The sequence below is a fragment of the Ascidia mentula genome, chromosome 2 (genome assembly GCF_947561715.1).
Source record: "Ascidia mentula chromosome 2, kaAscMent1.1, whole genome shotgun sequence".
Taxonomy (NCBI): domain Eukaryota; kingdom Metazoa; phylum Chordata; class Ascidiacea; order Phlebobranchia; family Ascidiidae; genus Ascidia; species Ascidia mentula.
This window is the reverse complement of record NC_138567.1, coordinates 11,873,106-11,891,715: the sequence shown is the minus strand read 5'-3', so window position 1 is coordinate 11,891,715 and position 18,610 is coordinate 11,873,106. Positions and strand designations below refer to the sequence as shown.

Genomic DNA, 18,610 nt, shown 5'->3' with positions numbered 1-18,610 from the left:
ATGGGGATTATATTGCTACAAACTGGATAAGACGTGGCCATGTTTGCCAACGCAAAACGATAACGCCTCGTTCCATACAGCGTTTCCTTGGATCCAAATCGAGTGATATCGGCGCCCGAGGATAGTCAAAGATCAGAGGACACATGACAGCCAAGGATCCTCCACAGAGGTTGCGGTTGTTGGTGATGAACTTCGCGTTGGGATACAAGTGCATACAACGCTCTCTGAGTTTTACATGACAACCGACCTTCGGCAGTAAAGTTCACTTGTGTATTCAACAGTAGTGTTGATAAAAAAATAAGAAAGATAAACACGCCAGAATAAACAGAAACGCAAACAAGGAAAACTGCAGTCATATTGGCGATGTTATGGTGATGAACAACGTAATACTTGAGGGGGAGATAATGTTCGGTATAGCTTTCAAAAGTGGGACGAACAGTGAAGGTTTTTATTGGTAGTTTTCGTAAATTCATTCAAGCATTTTTTCAACAAAATGTTGTTTTCTGCGGTAGAGACGCGTACGTAGAACAGCTGAGGTACACGGCAAAGGGCTTGTCAAATAAAAATAACAGCAAAAGGGAAACAAATGTGTTAATTACACAGTGCCCTAAGTACATTCAATATTAAAATTTAATTAAGTGGGTGTTTTCATAGTACCTGCGCTTGACAGGGTCAATGCACATACCCCCCACTGTATTACGTTTGCAATGTTGCCTGTGCAACATGCTCCCTGCTGGTTGTGTATGCTGTGCAACTGGCTCCTGAAGTCAGTGCTGGCCCTCTTGTGTTTAACAGGGGTTGTTCGGTTCACTGTTATACACACTTGTGTACAACACAACACACTGTTATAATTTAATTATTTCTTTTTATTCCAAATGCAGCTTCAACCACAATTCATGTAAATGTAGAGTGTAAATATAAAGCTATTATCTTGAAAATAAAGTGTTTCATGATCAAGTCCGTGTAACATATCTGCAATCATGAGTACAATGAAGCGTGGAGGAGGGAAAAGAATAGCCAGGACGTCCTCATCAGTAAGACCTAATCAGTCCTTTGCACTGGCTGATCAAAACTTTTTTGCCCTCGGAACTAAAAACAAAGAACCCCACAGACTGGGAGGTGGCGATGGTATGAATCTGTTGGATTCTTTTGTGCTCTATGGCAAAAATTGGTACCACATTAGCATGTGCAAATGTTAACATGGTTATGTAGCCTATAAAGAAGCATTTCAAGTGATTTAATTATGAAATCAGTTTTCAAAACTTCATTTCCAGGGGCTGTTTGTCTTGTAGAGCATGGGCCTCAAACACATGCCCTGCAAGGCATTTTGAAATATCAATTAATGTGTACAGTAAAACAAACGTAAGTCATTTGGTGTCTAGTGCCCAGCTAAGAGCATGACATGTCACAAGGGATTTGCTATTGTGATTGTTATGATAACGTATTATGTACCTTAGTTTTCACTTGGCCCAAATTTGAGTTTGAGACCCCTGGTATGGAGTAGAGTAATATATCATTTAATTAATCCACTTGAAATTGTTTCTCAGGTGTTCCATCTGGCAAGAAACTCAAACCTTCAGGCACATTTAACATGCCACATCATTATGCAATGGCACCCATGGGTCGCATGGTTTCAACAGTGGATTCCAGCAGGATGTCACCTACGATTCCAGAGCCAACTGCACCTTGTATTGACTGCCCACCTGCAGAACTAGTGGACCAAGTCCTTAAGCATGTTGATGTAGACTCAGACCAAGTAGAGGTATATTGAGTTTTACCTATGTGTTGTATGATAACGGGCAGAACAGCAGTACAAAATACTATAATTACATACAGGGTCTGCTGTGTGGAGCTATTCAAACCTTAAGGCTCAATAGGAACAAGCCAGACATGACCACTATCCTTTCCATGTTCTACTTGGCTAAAGAAAGGCCAGATATGTTTAAAACAGAACCGGTAATAGAACATCTTGCCAACTTGTTAAAAAAAGACATGACTCCTGATCCAATTAAGTCAAAAGGTATCAAATTCTATTTCTGAACAACTCATGTCTCATAATATGGTTTTGTGTGTATACATATATATGTTACCCCAGGAGTCTACATGCTTGCGATACTTAGTTGCAACATCCTAAATGCAGTTTTGGAACTTTCGGAAGACTGGCCAGACATTCTTGTGAAGGGTAAAAAGCTGCCAACCTTCTAAAGAAATAGAATTTACATTTTATGCTACTTTGATAAAATTTAGTGTTTTTGGATGACTCATTGGCGGATCGTGTGTGGGTTGACCATCCTGAATGCCAAGCTTTTGTGAAAAACCTGCTCACTGCATTTGGCACAAAGGTGCACACTTTCATAGAAAGTGAAGGTGATGTTTTGATGACTGATCTAAGTTCCAAAGAGGCCTCAATCACAAGGTGCCTAAAATCATGCTGTGAATTCAATTCTTGTGTTAAATCTGTCTGTAAAGTTTAATTGGTGCATATTTATCACAAAAACTAACATTCCAAATTTGCTTACCTACAAAAAATGATACCTGTAGATTTCTTATCCGGGAAATTAACCTGAATTTGTATTGTTGTTTGCAGGTTTCAAAATAGTGCAGAGATTCAAAATTTTACCATTGACATCCTGAAAGAGCGTCTTTCAAGGCGAATACCTGATATCAATCCTGTCGGTGGTGTATCTGGCCCCAGTGGTGTTGCATCTGGCATGTCTGGAAGAAACCTTATTAAATCTCTTGCGTCTGCCTGTGGCCTGCAGGAAATACGCAGTCTTGCCAGTCAAAAGCTAGAAATGTGGTTGCAAAGCCATAAACTGGTCAAACCAGCACAGGTAAGTGTTATTTAAATCTTCATTAAGGCGTGCAAAATGGATGTTATACATGCAACGGACTCGAAACAAGCAAGGCTTAATATAAACAAATATGCATGTCTTTGTTTTTGCAGGATCTACTAATGGCTATTTGTGTAAATTGTAATTCCCATTCACAAGAAGACGTTGACACTATAGGGAACTTGACCAAAATGAGATTGAAATCAAAGCCCTTGTTGAATTTCTACCTGATATGCCTGAAGGTGGAATGAAATCTGATTGTTAAATTTATTATTTCTTTTCTATTTACGTAATGAAATAATTCTCTCTGTAATGGTTTTAAGTTTTGTCACTTGTGGAGCATTTGACACATACACCTTAAGGCCTTATTAAACTTTTCAATTTAAGTGAAGTGCCAATTTGCAGGAGCTCATTGACGCACATCCAAACAACCTGAAAACCATGTTCAGTTATGTTCTGTACAATGAACTTTCAAATGCACGCCATCCTGGCAACATGGCTGTTGTTGTCTCAACGTTACAAAACTACCCGGAAATAGGGGCAAGAACACTGGGTACTAACTATATAATATTGTTGTGTCAATTTAACACCTAAACAAGCAACATCTCACAAATTGTTTTCTTATTGCAGCCTCTGTTTCTCAGGATCTGCTGCTCCAGCAGGAGGATTACCTGAGGGCTGTGAGAGCATTGTTGAGGGAGATTGTTAGAGCAATTAAACATGAGATACGCTTTAATGCTCTTGCAATTGGTTTAATGCAGGAACCTGACATGGAAAAGTATAACGCCCTGGATCAGCAACACAAAGGTGTCATGTTGAATATGTTATTTGATGTAAAAAAAGAAAAATGTTAAGTTGATACTGATTGCAAACAAGAGAGTAGACATGTAGTATAATGCCATGTAAATTTCAGAATGTTTGCTAGTTTTAGGAATATAACTTATAACTTTGTAAAATTTTGTCTCTTAAACAATAAATTTTGCTACGATTGCGTAAGATGTTTTGTTTGTGACACAAATTTATTAGTTAACTGTAGAATAAAATTCATGTAGTAAAATATTCATTGACTGTTTGACGTGTACGCTACAGACCGTTTCATTTTATCAACTGTCGACCTGATATGTCTTACCATGCTACTAAGCATCACACCTGAAGCAAAGGAAGTCTTGTTGATCATCAATGGAAAGGTATGGGACGAATAAACAAATTTCATTGAATGGTAAATTAGTGATATGTGTTTAAAGCAAGTATCTTGTAGAGAAAGTCAGATAGTGCCATCGCTAATGTGGATGAGACATACAACCAGATTAAACTGCTTCATGCTGAAATCCAGCATGACGCCCTCTGGTGGATGCACATGATAGTAATTCCCAGGTTGAACGGTCGAATGCCATCATCTGATTTTATTCAGTTGCTTCAGAAGGTGCTACTTGTGTTCCAGTGAATTTTAAATTTTATTATTGCAGTGATAAAAACTTCAGCTTTTTTTAAAAATTGTATTATTATTTTGTGGCAATGTTGCAAACTAAATTTGACAGCAGTTTTTAACATTCTAACCTCAATTTTCAAACTTGCGATTTGAAAAATTTACAAGTTCCTCTGGCATATTATATGTTTTAATATTTGAAATATTTTTGGCTCAGCTGCTGTTCTTAAAGCCAGTTGATTTCTATCACACCCGTGACAACTGGCCCCCTGAGGTCGACCGGCCATTTCTAATCAAGACCTGTCATGATTCTGCAATGCTTGAGGGCTCCCTCTTGAGGTTGGCAGCGATTGGTCTTTCCCCCGATCATCCACTTGCCCCAGCGGAAGCTTTGGACCTCATTGGTCAACTTGTCAGGTAGAATACTTTTTTCTGTATAATATGGGATTTCTAATGATTTTACAGAATTTAAAGTTCTGTAAGGGTATGAAACACTGACATTGTCCATCATGATTTAAACTGCAACACAATGGTGTTAAACTGAAATAAAAGTTTATGTTTGGTGTTGTTTCAATATTGCTCCATCTAAAAACTAAACAGATTTTAAAATTATGTCTGCTGATTACAAATATAAAGGAACCAAGTTAAGCAGTTTGAGAACCACTGGCCCATAGCCACATTGTTGGACTCAGGAATATATCTTTTCTTTTCAGTTTTTAGAGGTGGTCAGAAAGTATTTTTCTGTCTTTGAAAGCTAATGCTCAATAAGTAGCCTCATGTGTTTGATAATGTGTCTGCATTTGTTTGGTTATAAACTCCAATTTTATCCACAGACGTTCTGCTGTCCTGGCTCAGCAATCATTCAATCCTCTTGCAGTTGAACGAGTAGATGTGACAGACACCATCTTGGCATTGTGCCAGTATCATCACCCAGGCAATATCAAACTGCCATCAGATTATATACCTCCTTCACTTGCAATATCCCAGCTATACTGGACTGCACTACAGAGTCTTCTGATTATAATATGCCTCAATCCAGGTACTATTGGACAACAGGCCTGGACAACCTATCCGATGCTGAAAGGTGAGTGGGTTCCATTCTTGCACAAGTCAAAAATGTCAAAATATCAGTAATTTGCCATATTACTAAGTATATTGAAGTATAGCAATCTTTTAAATGCAATGTGCCTTTCTGCAAATCAGTTTCAATGCCAATTACTTTGCATGGCAACTGTTTTGTGTGTAGTAGCTGTCTGTACTAGCTGATATGAATAGCAATAGTTTTAAACAACATTGAAACATAAAATCTTATATGTGTCATTAATAATCGCTCTGTTGCACTTCTGTCATGGTTGGCATATTGAAGCAACTTATCATGTATTTATTGCATTTTTATCAGACATAATTCCTGTATTATTGACTTTTGTCAATGGTATAATAGGAAAATCAATTTCTTTTTACTTTCAGTTCTAATGGAAATGTCGATTGTCAACCGCTTCACGTATCCACCAGTTACTGTGGTTGATGATGATCTTAGAAATCAAATGGTTGGAAAAGAACATCAGATGTCAATGGTAAATAGAACAACAACTAACACTGTTTGCAGAACATATTTTTTCACCACTTCGTGTGATACTAACACTGTTTTTTTGTTTTGTTGAAACAGAGGTTCCCAAATGGTGTGTTGCAATGTATTAGTGCTTTAAATGAATTTTAAAACAGTGTTTGTTGGGGCATCACAAACTTACTTTAGGTCTTAGATGAATTTTATTTCCATGGCAAATAGTGTGACCTTCCCTTTTTCCTATCCAAAATAATTTATCCAAAATATCCAAAATCCAAAATAAGTTTGAATAAGAAATGACCAACAATTTGTTTTTTAAAAGTTGGAAAAGGCTGAGATTCTGGAATTTGAATCACACCTTGCGGCTGTGACCACAAGACAAGTGATAACGGAGGAAAGCAGCTTACTTCTGTCCCAGCTTATTGCAATGGATCCACAAGGTCACCCAAGAAGACCCCCAGATCGTATTTTGGAACAAGTTAGTTCCTTATCATATCGACTACAACTTGGTGTTTTGTTGTGCCGCTCCAGGCAACCAGACTTTCTACTGGATATCATCAACAGGCAAGCAGACTTTGAAATACTTCATAAATGATTCCTGAACATTTATCAGACTTTTGTTAGAAAAAGGTGTTTTTTTTTGTAGATATTACAATGATTGCAGTTAAACAATAGACTAAATGAGCTTGCAACTACTTTTATATAAAACCCTTTGTTACCTTTTGTGTAGGCATGGTGACAACCAGTCCATGACTTGGTTGCCTGATCTTGTTGCTTCTGCAAAAGGGGATGTGGGTCTCCTACCTGTTCAGTGTCTCTGCGAATTTCTCCTTGTGCAAGACAGTGAGATGGAAAAGGTAAAAACTCCTTGTTCGCATCTGCCGTCTTGTATCAAAAAAAGTAATGTTGTCTGTGTAATTACTACCCATTTACTTGCTTTGCTTTCACTAAAAATGGCCATTGTGTAGTTATCCAGTGGAGGTATTCACACCGAGGAACTTATTTCACAACTCCGTCAGCTTCTGCTACAAGACAACTACGAAGAATCTGTACAAGTATGTTAACATAACTTATCAGAAAAAAAACATTCCATAATTTCTCATTTTGTGTGCCCAACTTTCACCCCAAGACACCATGGCATATCACGGCTTCATGTTGTGTGCTATTCCACATACTGTGTTATTTACACCTATTATTGTATCACAGGTCATTCAGTACTTTCTGAAACGCCTCTACTCCCCACAAATTGTGACCAGAGAAAAATCGCGGATGGCGCTTGCAATGATTCTTACTAATATCACGGAAGACCAACCGATGGAAGTTGACAGCAACAAGGGCAGCCCTGACTACAAGTAAAATATTAAAATATAACCAAATTTATTTTCATATTGAGTAATTTGACCTCAGTCTCTTTCCAAAACAAACAGGCAATGGTGTGTAACAACACCTTTTTGTTTATCTGTTGAAAAATCTGCAACTTTTTATTTGATGAGTAGTGCTTTATATGATGTTACGATCAAGACGATAATTAATCGCCCAAAAAAAACGGACTAAGTTGTAAAAATTGTGTTTTAATAATTTACTTAAAAAATGATGGACAGTTTTTCGCAACTGATATCCATCTATCACACATGTTTCAGAAAATTCATTGGTTATTTATTCGCATTCCAGATGGTTGCTGCACGACCTCTTGCAGCTTCCTCAATATGCAACCATGCTTCGACTCGCTACCGTCGAGGCCATTCGTAACGCCGTCCTGGTCTCCGCCGAGCCACACGCGGTTGCTGCCTACGTCACTTTTTTGGCTAACGACCTCCAGTTGGCCGGAAGGGGCGACCGAGAGCAGTTGTTTGAACTTTCAACCGGGGCTGCTCGTATGGCTTCTCACCTTTTGATAGACAGGTATACACATGTGGACTTTTCTTCTTTCCCACTTAACGAAAAATGAATGTGGTTCAGGCGCATCATCGTCCAGGCGGCCATGGTGCCGACGTCTTCCTTCATCGCCGGCTCACCTGCAACCACCGGGCAGAGTTTTGTGACATCACTGTTGGAGATCTTTGTGACGCATATCCGACTTGCACATGAACACGATGCTAGGAGGATCAGCGCAGATGCAGAAGCAGTCGACCGGATCCCTTGGAGCGATTCGCAGGACGAGGTTTTTAGTTTTTTATTGCCCAAAATGCCCGTAATGTCGTTTCGCCGATGGAAACAATGCGCCGTTTGTTTTTGGCAACTGAAACCTCCAAGCTGTCCATTCCTGCGTAAATGGAATCATATAAATAGGACCATTCGTGTCTCACTGCATATAAGGTTGTGTCAATCACGATGACGAAGACTGTTAAAAAATGTTTCACAGCAAAGTTGCATTGTGTTTAAGCTATATATCAGTCACTTTCGTAACAAACTTATTTTTCATATAAATAAAAAATCTTAAATCAGACTTGCTCATCAACGTGTAAGGCCGCGTTGCTTGACCATTCAAATACCCCTGTATCACACAGATTTACGTTAAATGGCCGAACAACTATGGAGCGGCGACACTTCACATCTTAGTCCCTCAAGCAAGCATCATTCTCCTGGGGTTCGGGCCACCCTCACTTCGGATGAGCGAAGAGTCTCCACACCAGGAGCAAGCTGACGTCATCTACCATCAGCTGATGGGATATTGGTTTAGTGAGGAAGGTTACGTCATACCACAGGTGAAAATAATTGCGTTTTTTGGGTGTCGAAATATATTTTAGCATTATATGTGCAAAAGTATGCACGACAAGATACGTTTTACCAAGTAGCTCTCACTTCAATTTAAGGGTTGATATCCAGACACCTGTATCTTGTTTAAATCCGTTAGTAAATTTCCAAAAAATGCCACATTCTGCTGATGCCTCATGCAACATTGTGCTCTCTTTGATCAGTTCAATGTCAGTAACCAATGAAAAACTACCTGTATTTCGCTCATCTTACGCAGGCCTATCTAATGGACACCCAAGAGGAAGCCTTGCTGCTCCCTGATTGGCTGAGACTGCGGATGCTCGGGTCAGAGGTCACACCTTCGACTCGCAGACTTGCGTTTGCGGCTGTTCGTGACCTTGAAGTTGAACAACTCATACTTTTCATTCAGTCCTTTGGTATTCCCATCGGTTCTATGGATTTACTCTTGCAGGTTTGCAAAAATACACAAATAATTTGTACGGCTGTTTCTCGTCACTCTACTGACGTCATTCATATTTTTAGCAAAACATTGCTCGTTCGTCAAGTTTAAAATTAAAAAAAAACAGTGCTCAAATATAGGAATATTAATTTTCAGAACACTTTTTTTCTACTTTCCAAAAAGTATCCACTTTTTTCTGCCGCTGTTGTATTCTCGAAAAAACTGAGATGATTTACGCGTTTTTGTTTGAGTTTTTATTTGACACTTTATCAGATACTGGACTCGCAATGCGAGACGAACGCCGAAGTGATTCTAAACGCGACAAGCAGTAACGCGAGTTACATGGCTCGACTCATCGAAGTACAAGGAATGAGAGGCTGCAAAGCAGGCGCAAGTTTTAAAGCACTGCTGAAATCCCGAAGCGACGATTCTACGTCCACCGGCAGACCTTCTGTCATCAAGGTGGGAAATTTTTTATTTATTAGTTTGTTACGATCGGAAATTTGTTGGGAAATGACCTCTTCCGGGTGATCTGAATAATCTAATTTTTCCTAGTAACATAAATATTTTTCATTATCTAACTCGTTCAGAGAAATCGTGCCGGTCGTTTTTCAGCAATATCCAACTTATTTATGTTCATTGTTTACGTTTTAAGCACGAGTATTGGCTAGTGATGTGTTGCGCCGGATCCGGGTACCCGGACCCGGCCGGATATTGACCAATTTTCAATACCCGGACCCGGCCGGATAATACACTTAATTTAACCGGATAGTTGGGAAAGCATTTTTGTCCTAAAAACGGACAAACATTTCGCAAATTACTCGTTTTGGGGACCCAGTCTGTTATACTCGCCGACGTAAGATTTTTCTGTTATTTGTTATTAAGGTTTTTCGTGACGTGTTATACCATATTAATAAATACCCACGTTTATTTGTTCCACTCATGACAGGCTAACCTTAACATAGCATTTTTGCCATAATACACGAATCAGTGTTAACAAACTGCCGGATCCAAATTATCCGGCCGGATCTGATTAATAACTATCCGGATCCGGCCGGGCCGGATAATTTAGAACTGGGAACATCACTTGTATTGGCTATAGTGACGATCGGGGTCTGGATAACAATGTTGGACAATGTAAATTTTACCAAAATGGTATCCTTGTGCCGTACATTTAAAAGCAATACTTCATAATTTCTGTCTCAAAAAAAGCAGAAAAGTGCCTTAAAGTGTAGTAAGAACAGAAACCCATAAGATTTATCTGACGGTGGAGCAAAATAACTGTTTTGAGTCAAACTGGGCCGGCCGGATGAAATTTGGTGACCCTGCCGTAACTGCCACAGGTTGATTCCAAAAAAAATTAAAAAACTCCTGTACGAAAGACCGATAAACTGACAAAATACATTCAATTAATCCTGTCCCAATTACTCAGATCGCTTCCCAATGTTCAGCTACACCAGTGATGGAAATAGATTTGACTGAAGATGACGCGGAACTGAAACGAAAATCGCCTCCAACAAATGTTTCAACCATGAAGGAACGACTTGTGACCCTGTTTTCGACGAAAGGTGAATTGTGTTGATTATTCCTGACTAACGTTGAAACATCATTCAAAATCGCTAGGTTTCAGCAATACGTGCCAAACGTAAAGCTGTAAGAAATCGTGGTTGCATTTCGCTTTAAATTATTTATGTTGTTGGATGGTGGTTCCCAAACTTATTTATACGTAGCCCATATAACAACGGCTTGTGGCCCACAACCAGGATGGGCGTCACTTCAAAATTAATGATGATCAGTTTTTCTGGTAAACTGCAGGGCATTTTACAAGCGCGGGGTTTGTTATGAATAAAACTGCTTCTCCGATACTGATCGTTTACCTGATCGAACCCCGCGCTTGTAAAATGGTCCATTAGGTGAAATAAGCCAAAGGCTGAAGAAACCTTATTTTTATATAATAGTTCAATCTATTCCTATCCTGTCCCATTGAAAATCTTCGTGGCCCCAGTTTCTTTTGCGAACCAATGTTACAGGACACCGTTTGTTAGCACATTTTAAGTACAATGTTTTTTACAGAATCGAGTTACGAGGAATGGATGGCCTTGCTGCAGTCGATAAACCGACCCAAAGTAACCTCAGCTAAACACGTGACGTCACATTTATGTGTAAACGGCCTTTATCAGCTGATCAACACAGGTGAGTGCTGACTCAAAATAAACTTAAGATTGACAAGTCACTGAGTCGAAAATAGCGTAAGAAAATAAGACAGGTTGTATGTTTCAACGCAAATTAGTGACGAGTTGACTGTTCAATGATCTCAAATAGCATATTTTTCTACTGTTTAATGTTTTATTACTCAGTACAATTCGAATGTTCCTATCAAATTCCCTTGGTAATTCACAGCCAAGTTAAATTGGCAGCAACTTCCGTGTCAGCTAAAATTAATAAACTTACATAAATTCGTCTGCAGATTTTCTTTCTGCTTTATTCAAATCTCCGTCTCGATGCTGCTCGCTTATACGCGCACTCGACCATGACCTCTGCTCGCTCAAGCAGAAACAAAGCTCGGTCAAAGATAAATTCGCCCAGGTATTCGGCGTGGTTACAAATTGTTGTGTATGTTTATCTAGTTCTGTGAAACTGGTAAGTTAACTAAATTGTCAAATTCCATTACCAGTTGTAGGTGGATTTGCATTCAAACTCCGTTGCCTATTTCTGTTGCATCTTTTCGTAGATCATGAACTCAATATACGAACACGGAAATCGTTTGTCGGATGAGGCGAAGCACAAGGCCAGGCCGCTCGTTGCCATGGCATCCGGTTGGCAGTCCCGTCACGAGTCGTCGAGCAAAGGCATTCGGCCGCGACGGCTCTCGTCGACGTCAGAGGGCGGAAGCAACTTGCGCCAATCTGATTGGTCAAGACTGGAGGAGTTTCTGCGCGAGCAAATGGTGTTCTTGGATGACGACGAAGAAATTAAATCAAAAGTATTCAACAAACTGTTGAAATTCGCAAAGTTGTTTTTGTTAGATTGGCAATAAAACACGCGATATAGATAACCACATTCAATTCCACCCAAAACAACACCTTTTTTAGTCGAAAACCGAGCCTATCATTTTGTATTTGTTGTTGTAATGTAAAATCACCTAAACTTTTGCTATTACATTTCTTGAGTGATTGCGGTGGTATGTGATAGGTGGCTTTGGTCGCTCAAATTCTCTTGGAGGAAATAAGTCATCGACACACTCTCATCGGTCGCGGAAAGTTAATCTCGGACGACCTGTTTTTCACAAGCGTGGGGACATCAGGTGGGTGATTCGCATGCACACGTCTCCAATGTTTTTGTCGCCACAAACCAGCAGAATGTTTGATGCACATTTTGTAGATTCTTTCCAGGTGGCTGGGATTACAACCAGATTTTTTCCATAAGATTTTTTTTTAGAAAAACCTTTGTCATGTTGAGGCTGTTTCAACAATTTTTACTTCAATCATGTTCATTGAAGTTCGGTGTGCTTAGTGCTAGATTAAGCTTAACTGTGGGGTATGAAGTATTGCATATTACTCTCGTTTCTTCTATACGTTACTGTTTGTAGCCTACAAAGGCCTAGAAAATATTTCTAACATTCCAGGTCAAAATCAGCCGGTGTGACATAAATGTTTCAAACCAATGGCATGGTCTATGTAGTGCACCTCTCGCCTAGAGATAACCCTTTGTTTAAAACCATTGTGAACAGTGAGTTTCACCTTAAAATCCGTGCGTTCATTTTCATTCCTTTTGTTTCAGGTTTGTTGGTAGATTGGTTGCAACTACTCGATCCCGAGCTTCTGGCGCATTGTCCAAAGTTACAACGAAAGCTGCTCTTTGAAAAGAACGACGCCAGTAGTGTAAGTTTCCTGACCAAACCCCTTAATTCTGTGTCCCACACTCCTTTACTGTGTTAATACCCCAAAAGCTCGAGCATTATTTGCCTTTTGTGGTGTAACTTCTGCAAATATCTGATTCATTACATCTGCTTTCCAGGCATGGTACTGATCAAAAAAATAAATGCATGTTGACATTAAACCCGAAACTATACAAAAAAACATTGTAAAAAAATCCTGAAATCATATTTAAATCGTGTATTTCCTAAATTTCCCACCATAATTCTTCGCGGTTTTGATAAAACTCATCTCATCCTCCTAACAGGCGGCTTCCTCTGTATTCGATCAAGCTTACTTGCTCTCCCTGCTGGTTCAGCATTGCAATTGGTCGACCATCCATAGTTCCATACAGTGGTTGCTAAGCGATGAGACGCCGGATCCCACTGAAGAAAAGCAAAGGTAAGATAGTGCATAACTGTTACTTCAAAATTTAAAATAATTAAAGTTTGTCTTTATTGAACAGCCAAACTTCCTGCGTCAATTCCAAAACTGCTCTTGATTTCCTCTGGGTGGTGATTCAAGCGCCGAAGGTATTCATATTTAACTATATTTCAATAAAGCAACAAGCCTCTGATTAATGTCAACTACGCGCAACATCAGTTCACAAATATTAACTACATTATACTGTATACTGATTGTAACTGAATGGTAAATGTCAAATCCACTTTGAAGTATAAGTTAGACACAATTAACAAAACGTCCGCGGAAGTCTATGTCGCAAAGATTAAATTTCACAAAAGTTATGTAATTGGAACGGTTCGAGCAAAATTAAAATCGAATTGATTCTATTGGTTTAAAAGCAGAACGAAACTCAAGAATCAGAAAGTCGCCATTCTTGCCGCGTGCCATTGCAATTGCCTGATATGTAATGTAGGGATTGGCAGCCACTGGTGCGTTTGCCAAGTTTACCTCGCGAGGTGATTATTCAATACACGTCAAGTAATATACGACTTCATGTACCCACACTGCTTAATGTACAAGTCACAACCGAACACCAAATTGCAGCGAAGTCATCAACATTTTCACATAATTTGTAAACTGGCATTTCAATCTGAAAGGATTGGTTGCCGTTATTATACAGTTGCTAGAAAATCACTGCATCGTGTTCCAATTTTAATTCAGATTTGGCAAGGACGTGAAAACAAGAGCACGACGGTGAGTGAACCTGTGTTGGATTTAACCCCGGGTCAATTCTCCCGGTTACTATCGTACATCGTGGCGGCGACGGCAGCACAGAAGGTCGTTGACCCCGCTTCAGATGCCTTCTCGTACCACGAACTCTTCAGCGTTTATTTCAGGTAAAAACGTGGTTTATGGCCATTGTGAATGTCGATTCAAACGCACAAATTTAAATTTCAGCAAATTTGCCCAAGAAACAGCGGGTCGAGCGCACACAGCGACTGTTGTCAAGTTTATTCGCGACAAACTGTCGACCCCGTCCCCGTGCAGCGACATCTGGTGGCGCATCCTAGCGCAAATTTACATATTCCTTCCAAACCACCCGGCTTGTTCGGCGCTACACCGACCTAACGTATTAAAGGGTAAACGTGTGTTGTATTCATGTTTCTATTTTCGTGTTAGTTCCGTTTCAATGGCCATAAAAACAAAGTTGTAATGATGGCATTGCAGCTTAAGTCGCTTTTACTGGTGAATTAGTGGCGAAATACTGTCTCGCGGCGAGGTTTGAACTCCCGACCCTGAGCACTCCGTGTCGGTGCTCTTCCAAACGAGAGCTTATAAACTCATCGGTCAATGTTGGTATTGGAAAATCTGGCAGCTCTATCTACGAACGAACAATTTTTGAACAGTGGTTTCAATGTGAAATGATCAATTATCCGTTTCTTGTGGAGAGGATAAGTAAATAGCTCAGGCAACAGCAAACCATTTTGTTTTCCCCACAGGACATCATGCACTCAGCCAGCCAGAACTGTTAGATTTTGCCGATGCGGTGACGAGAGTCAAGGTTGGATCCAACTGTCGCACTGACGCCCTCTTGTGTTCGCTCCTAAATCGACTGGGCTACGTGAAATCCAACTCCAAGCTTACTTCACAGGTAAACCTTCTGTTCCTCCCACAAAATTTTAAGTTCACTAAGGACTCAATCAAAGTGTTTCAAATACCAATGCAAAAATCTGTTTGCTAAAAACAATACCTACGTTCTTAAAAAAATTTTAGCTGTCTTTAAATAATCACGAAACAAAATTTTCCGTAACCGCATAGACCGCGATCCAGTTAATAAAGGCCACGTGTACGTTTCCAGGTGAACACAAGCATGATCATGACGAGCTTAGACGCAGCTTGCGACTCCAACCTTCTACTATGCAAGGTTGCCAGCGCCCGACCGTTTCTTCTTCTCAGGAAGGTACGCAAATACGTTTGAGTAGCGATAATGTTAAGAAAATTTAGCATCTGCATTAACATTGTTATATGTTTGTACATGCGTTCGTGAAAAAGAAGTTGCTGTACTGTTTATTACGTTGACTCCTACAAAATCTAGCTTTTGTGTCATATTTTCCATTAAAACTTCTTGCAGTTGGAGCTGATCGCATCCATGTTACGAGGACGAACGCGTCATGATTTCTCGCAATTTAAACTTAACCACCACCTTCCCCTCATGCTCAACACCGCCACCTTGCTGAAACAACTGTCGCCGTATCTCTTCCAACCTATACACGAGGTGGCGCTTTCCGGCATTATGGAGACTTTTTGGCAGGTGGGATGGCCTAGTGTGAAACTAAAAGATTTTGAACTCATTTCCACAAATAAGAATGGAATCGTTATAACACTGGTTATACAAATATCGTAATTAATAACATTTATGCCTGGGTTCCTTAACTCGTTTGGATTCGTGAACCACGTGGCAACGAGACCCCGGTTGGGAAATCTCGATTAATATAAAATACCAGTGCTTAGGATTCGATTTATTTGTTCCATTAATTAAACATACTTTTCCCTGATAGCTTTTTGGTTTTATTTGCCAGATGATAAAGAATTATTGCCATCGAGCCCGTCGCCAGATGTTGCCTGTTCTTAGTGCCACCCTTTTACTGACACATGACTATCTGACTCACTGCACGCCACGTGCCACTGCCATCCTCTCAAAACATCCTATAACATTTCAGGTACTGTTTTCCATGTAACCGTTTTTGATGTTTAAAGAATTTTTTAAAAACCATAAAACAATTTTTCGCATGAATCGCATTTTTAATTCGTGAAAAATAACCAAATTTTGTGCATCATTTTGACATGATTTGACTTGAAATTGACTTGATTGAATTTTTAAGGATAAAACGGCAAACAGTAATATATATTTGATTGTTGCCATTGTTTATTGTTGTTTAACTTAAGTTTAAGATTATTTGTTTGCACTCCCGACTGCCATACAATGATCACAAATCGACCCTTACAAAATCTTTTCCACGCACAGACGTTGATCCGAACGTACCACGACCACGAGAATGTGGTGTCTCTCGTAACAACCATGCAGTCGGTAGTAGGAGCCTCGTGGTCCGGATCTTCCGATACCTCTATACTGGTATCTGGTGCTATCCGACCACCTGTAATCGCTCTAACGAACTCGTCGGCAAACTCTCAACCCACCTCAGTGTATTTAGACTTGCTTGGCTGTGGTCAGGATCTGCAGAACATTTTGCAGGTGAGTGCTGGTAATAAGTGTTACAAGTGACTTTTATAGCCAAATATTGTTTGGAGAGGCAAGTTTTTTGTGGGTTTCAACGAGAGTTTTTTTTTGCAACAACGACTTGGTGGGTAATGGCTGCTTGGGCCCCCCTGATCAAAGGTCTTACTGTTGTGTCTTGCATGTTTTCTTAATGTGTGTTGTGTTTATATATTGTGCTTCGTTATGGTCGTCAGCATGGTAACATTGGCCACAATCAGGCTAGACTAAGCAATAAACAGCAACGCCATCCGTAAAATTTAACAAGTTACAGCTCAATGACGTGCCGGCCTGTATGTTTAAATTGAATAGGGAAAGTATTGTTGTTTCACAAAAGGACACATCTGTACGATAATTTCTTCAATGGGGAAGCGATTCATAAGATATGCGCAACCCTCTCGGTGTTTATTGGAATGTCTCCATTATTAGGCTCTGGCTGACTTCGATGAGTCGTCGAAACGCCGGGTGGACGATTTGACTCCGTTCCTCTCTCATTTAATCCGACTCTTCAGCGAGAGTGGTGACAGCAATGTACGGAGATCCGCTATCGGCGCTGCTGTGCGGCATGCTCGCGCAGATCCAACCTCTGCGTCAAAATACATCTTCCCTCGATTCCTTTCGTGCTTAAGAGAGGCAGTCTCAGTAAGTTGCTTTGGTTGTTTTCATATTGTTGCAACTGATTACTCACCTTTTGTATGCGGGCGCAAAAAAATTAGGATGTAAAATACGTTTCCAAGATTCTAAACATGTATTTCAATACATCTCGACAACATCCGTACGCTATAGGAATGTGCCATAGTGTCACATACGTTTCAAGAAAGAAACGCGAGGCATGGATTTTCAAATACTCGGCAAACGTTCGAAATAAGCGACATGCTTTTATAGTTTGGTTACTGTCCAAAAATTTAGCTACTGTCCATGGCCAAGCTCTTTTCCAAACCGTTTTAAATAAAAACATTTTAGTGTTATAAATTTAAATATGTCTACATTGGTTTGTCATTGCTTCTGTGCTAAACTATGGCTAATATGTGTTTTGAACTTCTAGCCCGAAAACGACGTTGTCGGGTTTTCGCAGAACGCGAGGAAAGACAGCCTTTGTCGAAGCCTGCTTGACGATTCTGCAACAGTGGCCCGAGACCTCATTCAATACCTCCCCGAGATGGCAATTCTATGTCGTGACAACGCCGTTCTTTTGCTGGGCGCCGCTTTCGACGCCGGTGCGCACTGTGGCGCCGCCCTGGCCTACCCGGAACCCGTGTCCGGTGATGTCAGAGCCGAAAAGAAAGACTTTAGTGACGTCAGCGATGTGCTAGCGCGCTGCTTTTGGCTTATGAGTGGTTTCAACGAGAATGATATGCGCGGGGTTTCCCCATGAAAGTTTCGTAACCTTTTTGTCTTTTTGGGGCGCTGCTTTTTCTTGTTTCCTAAAAAATTGAGTTTCTTTGTGGCGTTGCTTAATACATTTTGTTGCTTCCAATGTGAGTACCTTTTGCTGCGTGAATTATATAGGCCATCAGGAGCCGCCAACCTTTCATCCATGCCAATTTTTTCACCCTCGTAATTTCTTGAAGTAGGCTATGTACTCATTTCATAGGTGACTTATTTTCTGGTAATTTTATCTGAAAATCTGTTACGATTACTATTTTTTCAGGAGCAGGCAGGTTTTTTTCTTTGGAATTTCGGGGTATGGTGCATCGCTTGTAGCCTAATCGTGCAGTGCGCAGTTTGGTTGGCCACCGCTATCTTACAGGCCCTCTCCTTTTCGAAAGTAGCTCTGGATTATGCGTCAGGACAGCGCAAAAGGCCACTCACAAGAAATAAAGTTGACGATAATATTTTGAAAATTTTTCAGAAATTGCAGGGTTTCGATTTTCGGGGGTTTACGCCTGTGTAATTACGTGTTTAGGTCAGTAATTTTTAGGGGTGCGCGGCCTATTTAAAAAGTTTCGCCGCACTTGTTGCGCATCAGAAAGGCCTATTAAATCTATAAAACGAAGCACTGCGGGACGTTATGCGACCCAAGGTGGAAACCACCGATT

General features: G+C 40.2%; 1 protein-coding gene across 1 annotated transcript; it reads left to right on the top strand.

Annotated features, from left to right (window-relative positions):
• The first annotated feature begins 887 nt into the window (after positions 1–887).
• LOC145888513 (integrator complex subunit 1-like) lies at positions 888–18,042 on the top strand. The gene is made up of 40 exons (XM_082979274.1): positions 888–1,128; positions 1,548–1,762; positions 1,837–2,020; positions 2,096–2,182; positions 2,248–2,416; positions 2,588–2,834; positions 2,948–3,076; positions 3,240–3,387; positions 3,465–3,641; positions 3,924–4,021; positions 4,093–4,257; positions 4,478–4,677; positions 5,094–5,344; positions 5,728–5,834; positions 6,147–6,388; positions 6,555–6,681; positions 6,793–6,879; positions 7,031–7,176; positions 7,496–7,726; positions 7,784–7,985; positions 8,332–8,529; positions 8,796–8,990; positions 9,252–9,440; positions 10,411–10,546; positions 11,052–11,171; positions 11,446–11,564; positions 11,710–11,961; positions 12,171–12,282; positions 12,759–12,859; positions 13,161–13,294; positions 13,359–13,425; positions 14,018–14,193; positions 14,255–14,436; positions 14,797–14,948; positions 15,156–15,257; positions 15,429–15,608; positions 15,877–16,017; positions 16,323–16,550; positions 17,001–17,213; positions 17,617–18,042. The coding sequence occupies exons 1-40, from the start codon at positions 981–983 to the stop codon at positions 17,944–17,946; spliced, it is 6,687 nt and encodes a 2,228-aa protein (XP_082835400.1). The 5' UTR covers positions 888–980; the 3' UTR covers positions 17,947–18,042.
• Positions 18,043–18,610: the final 568 nt, after the last annotated feature.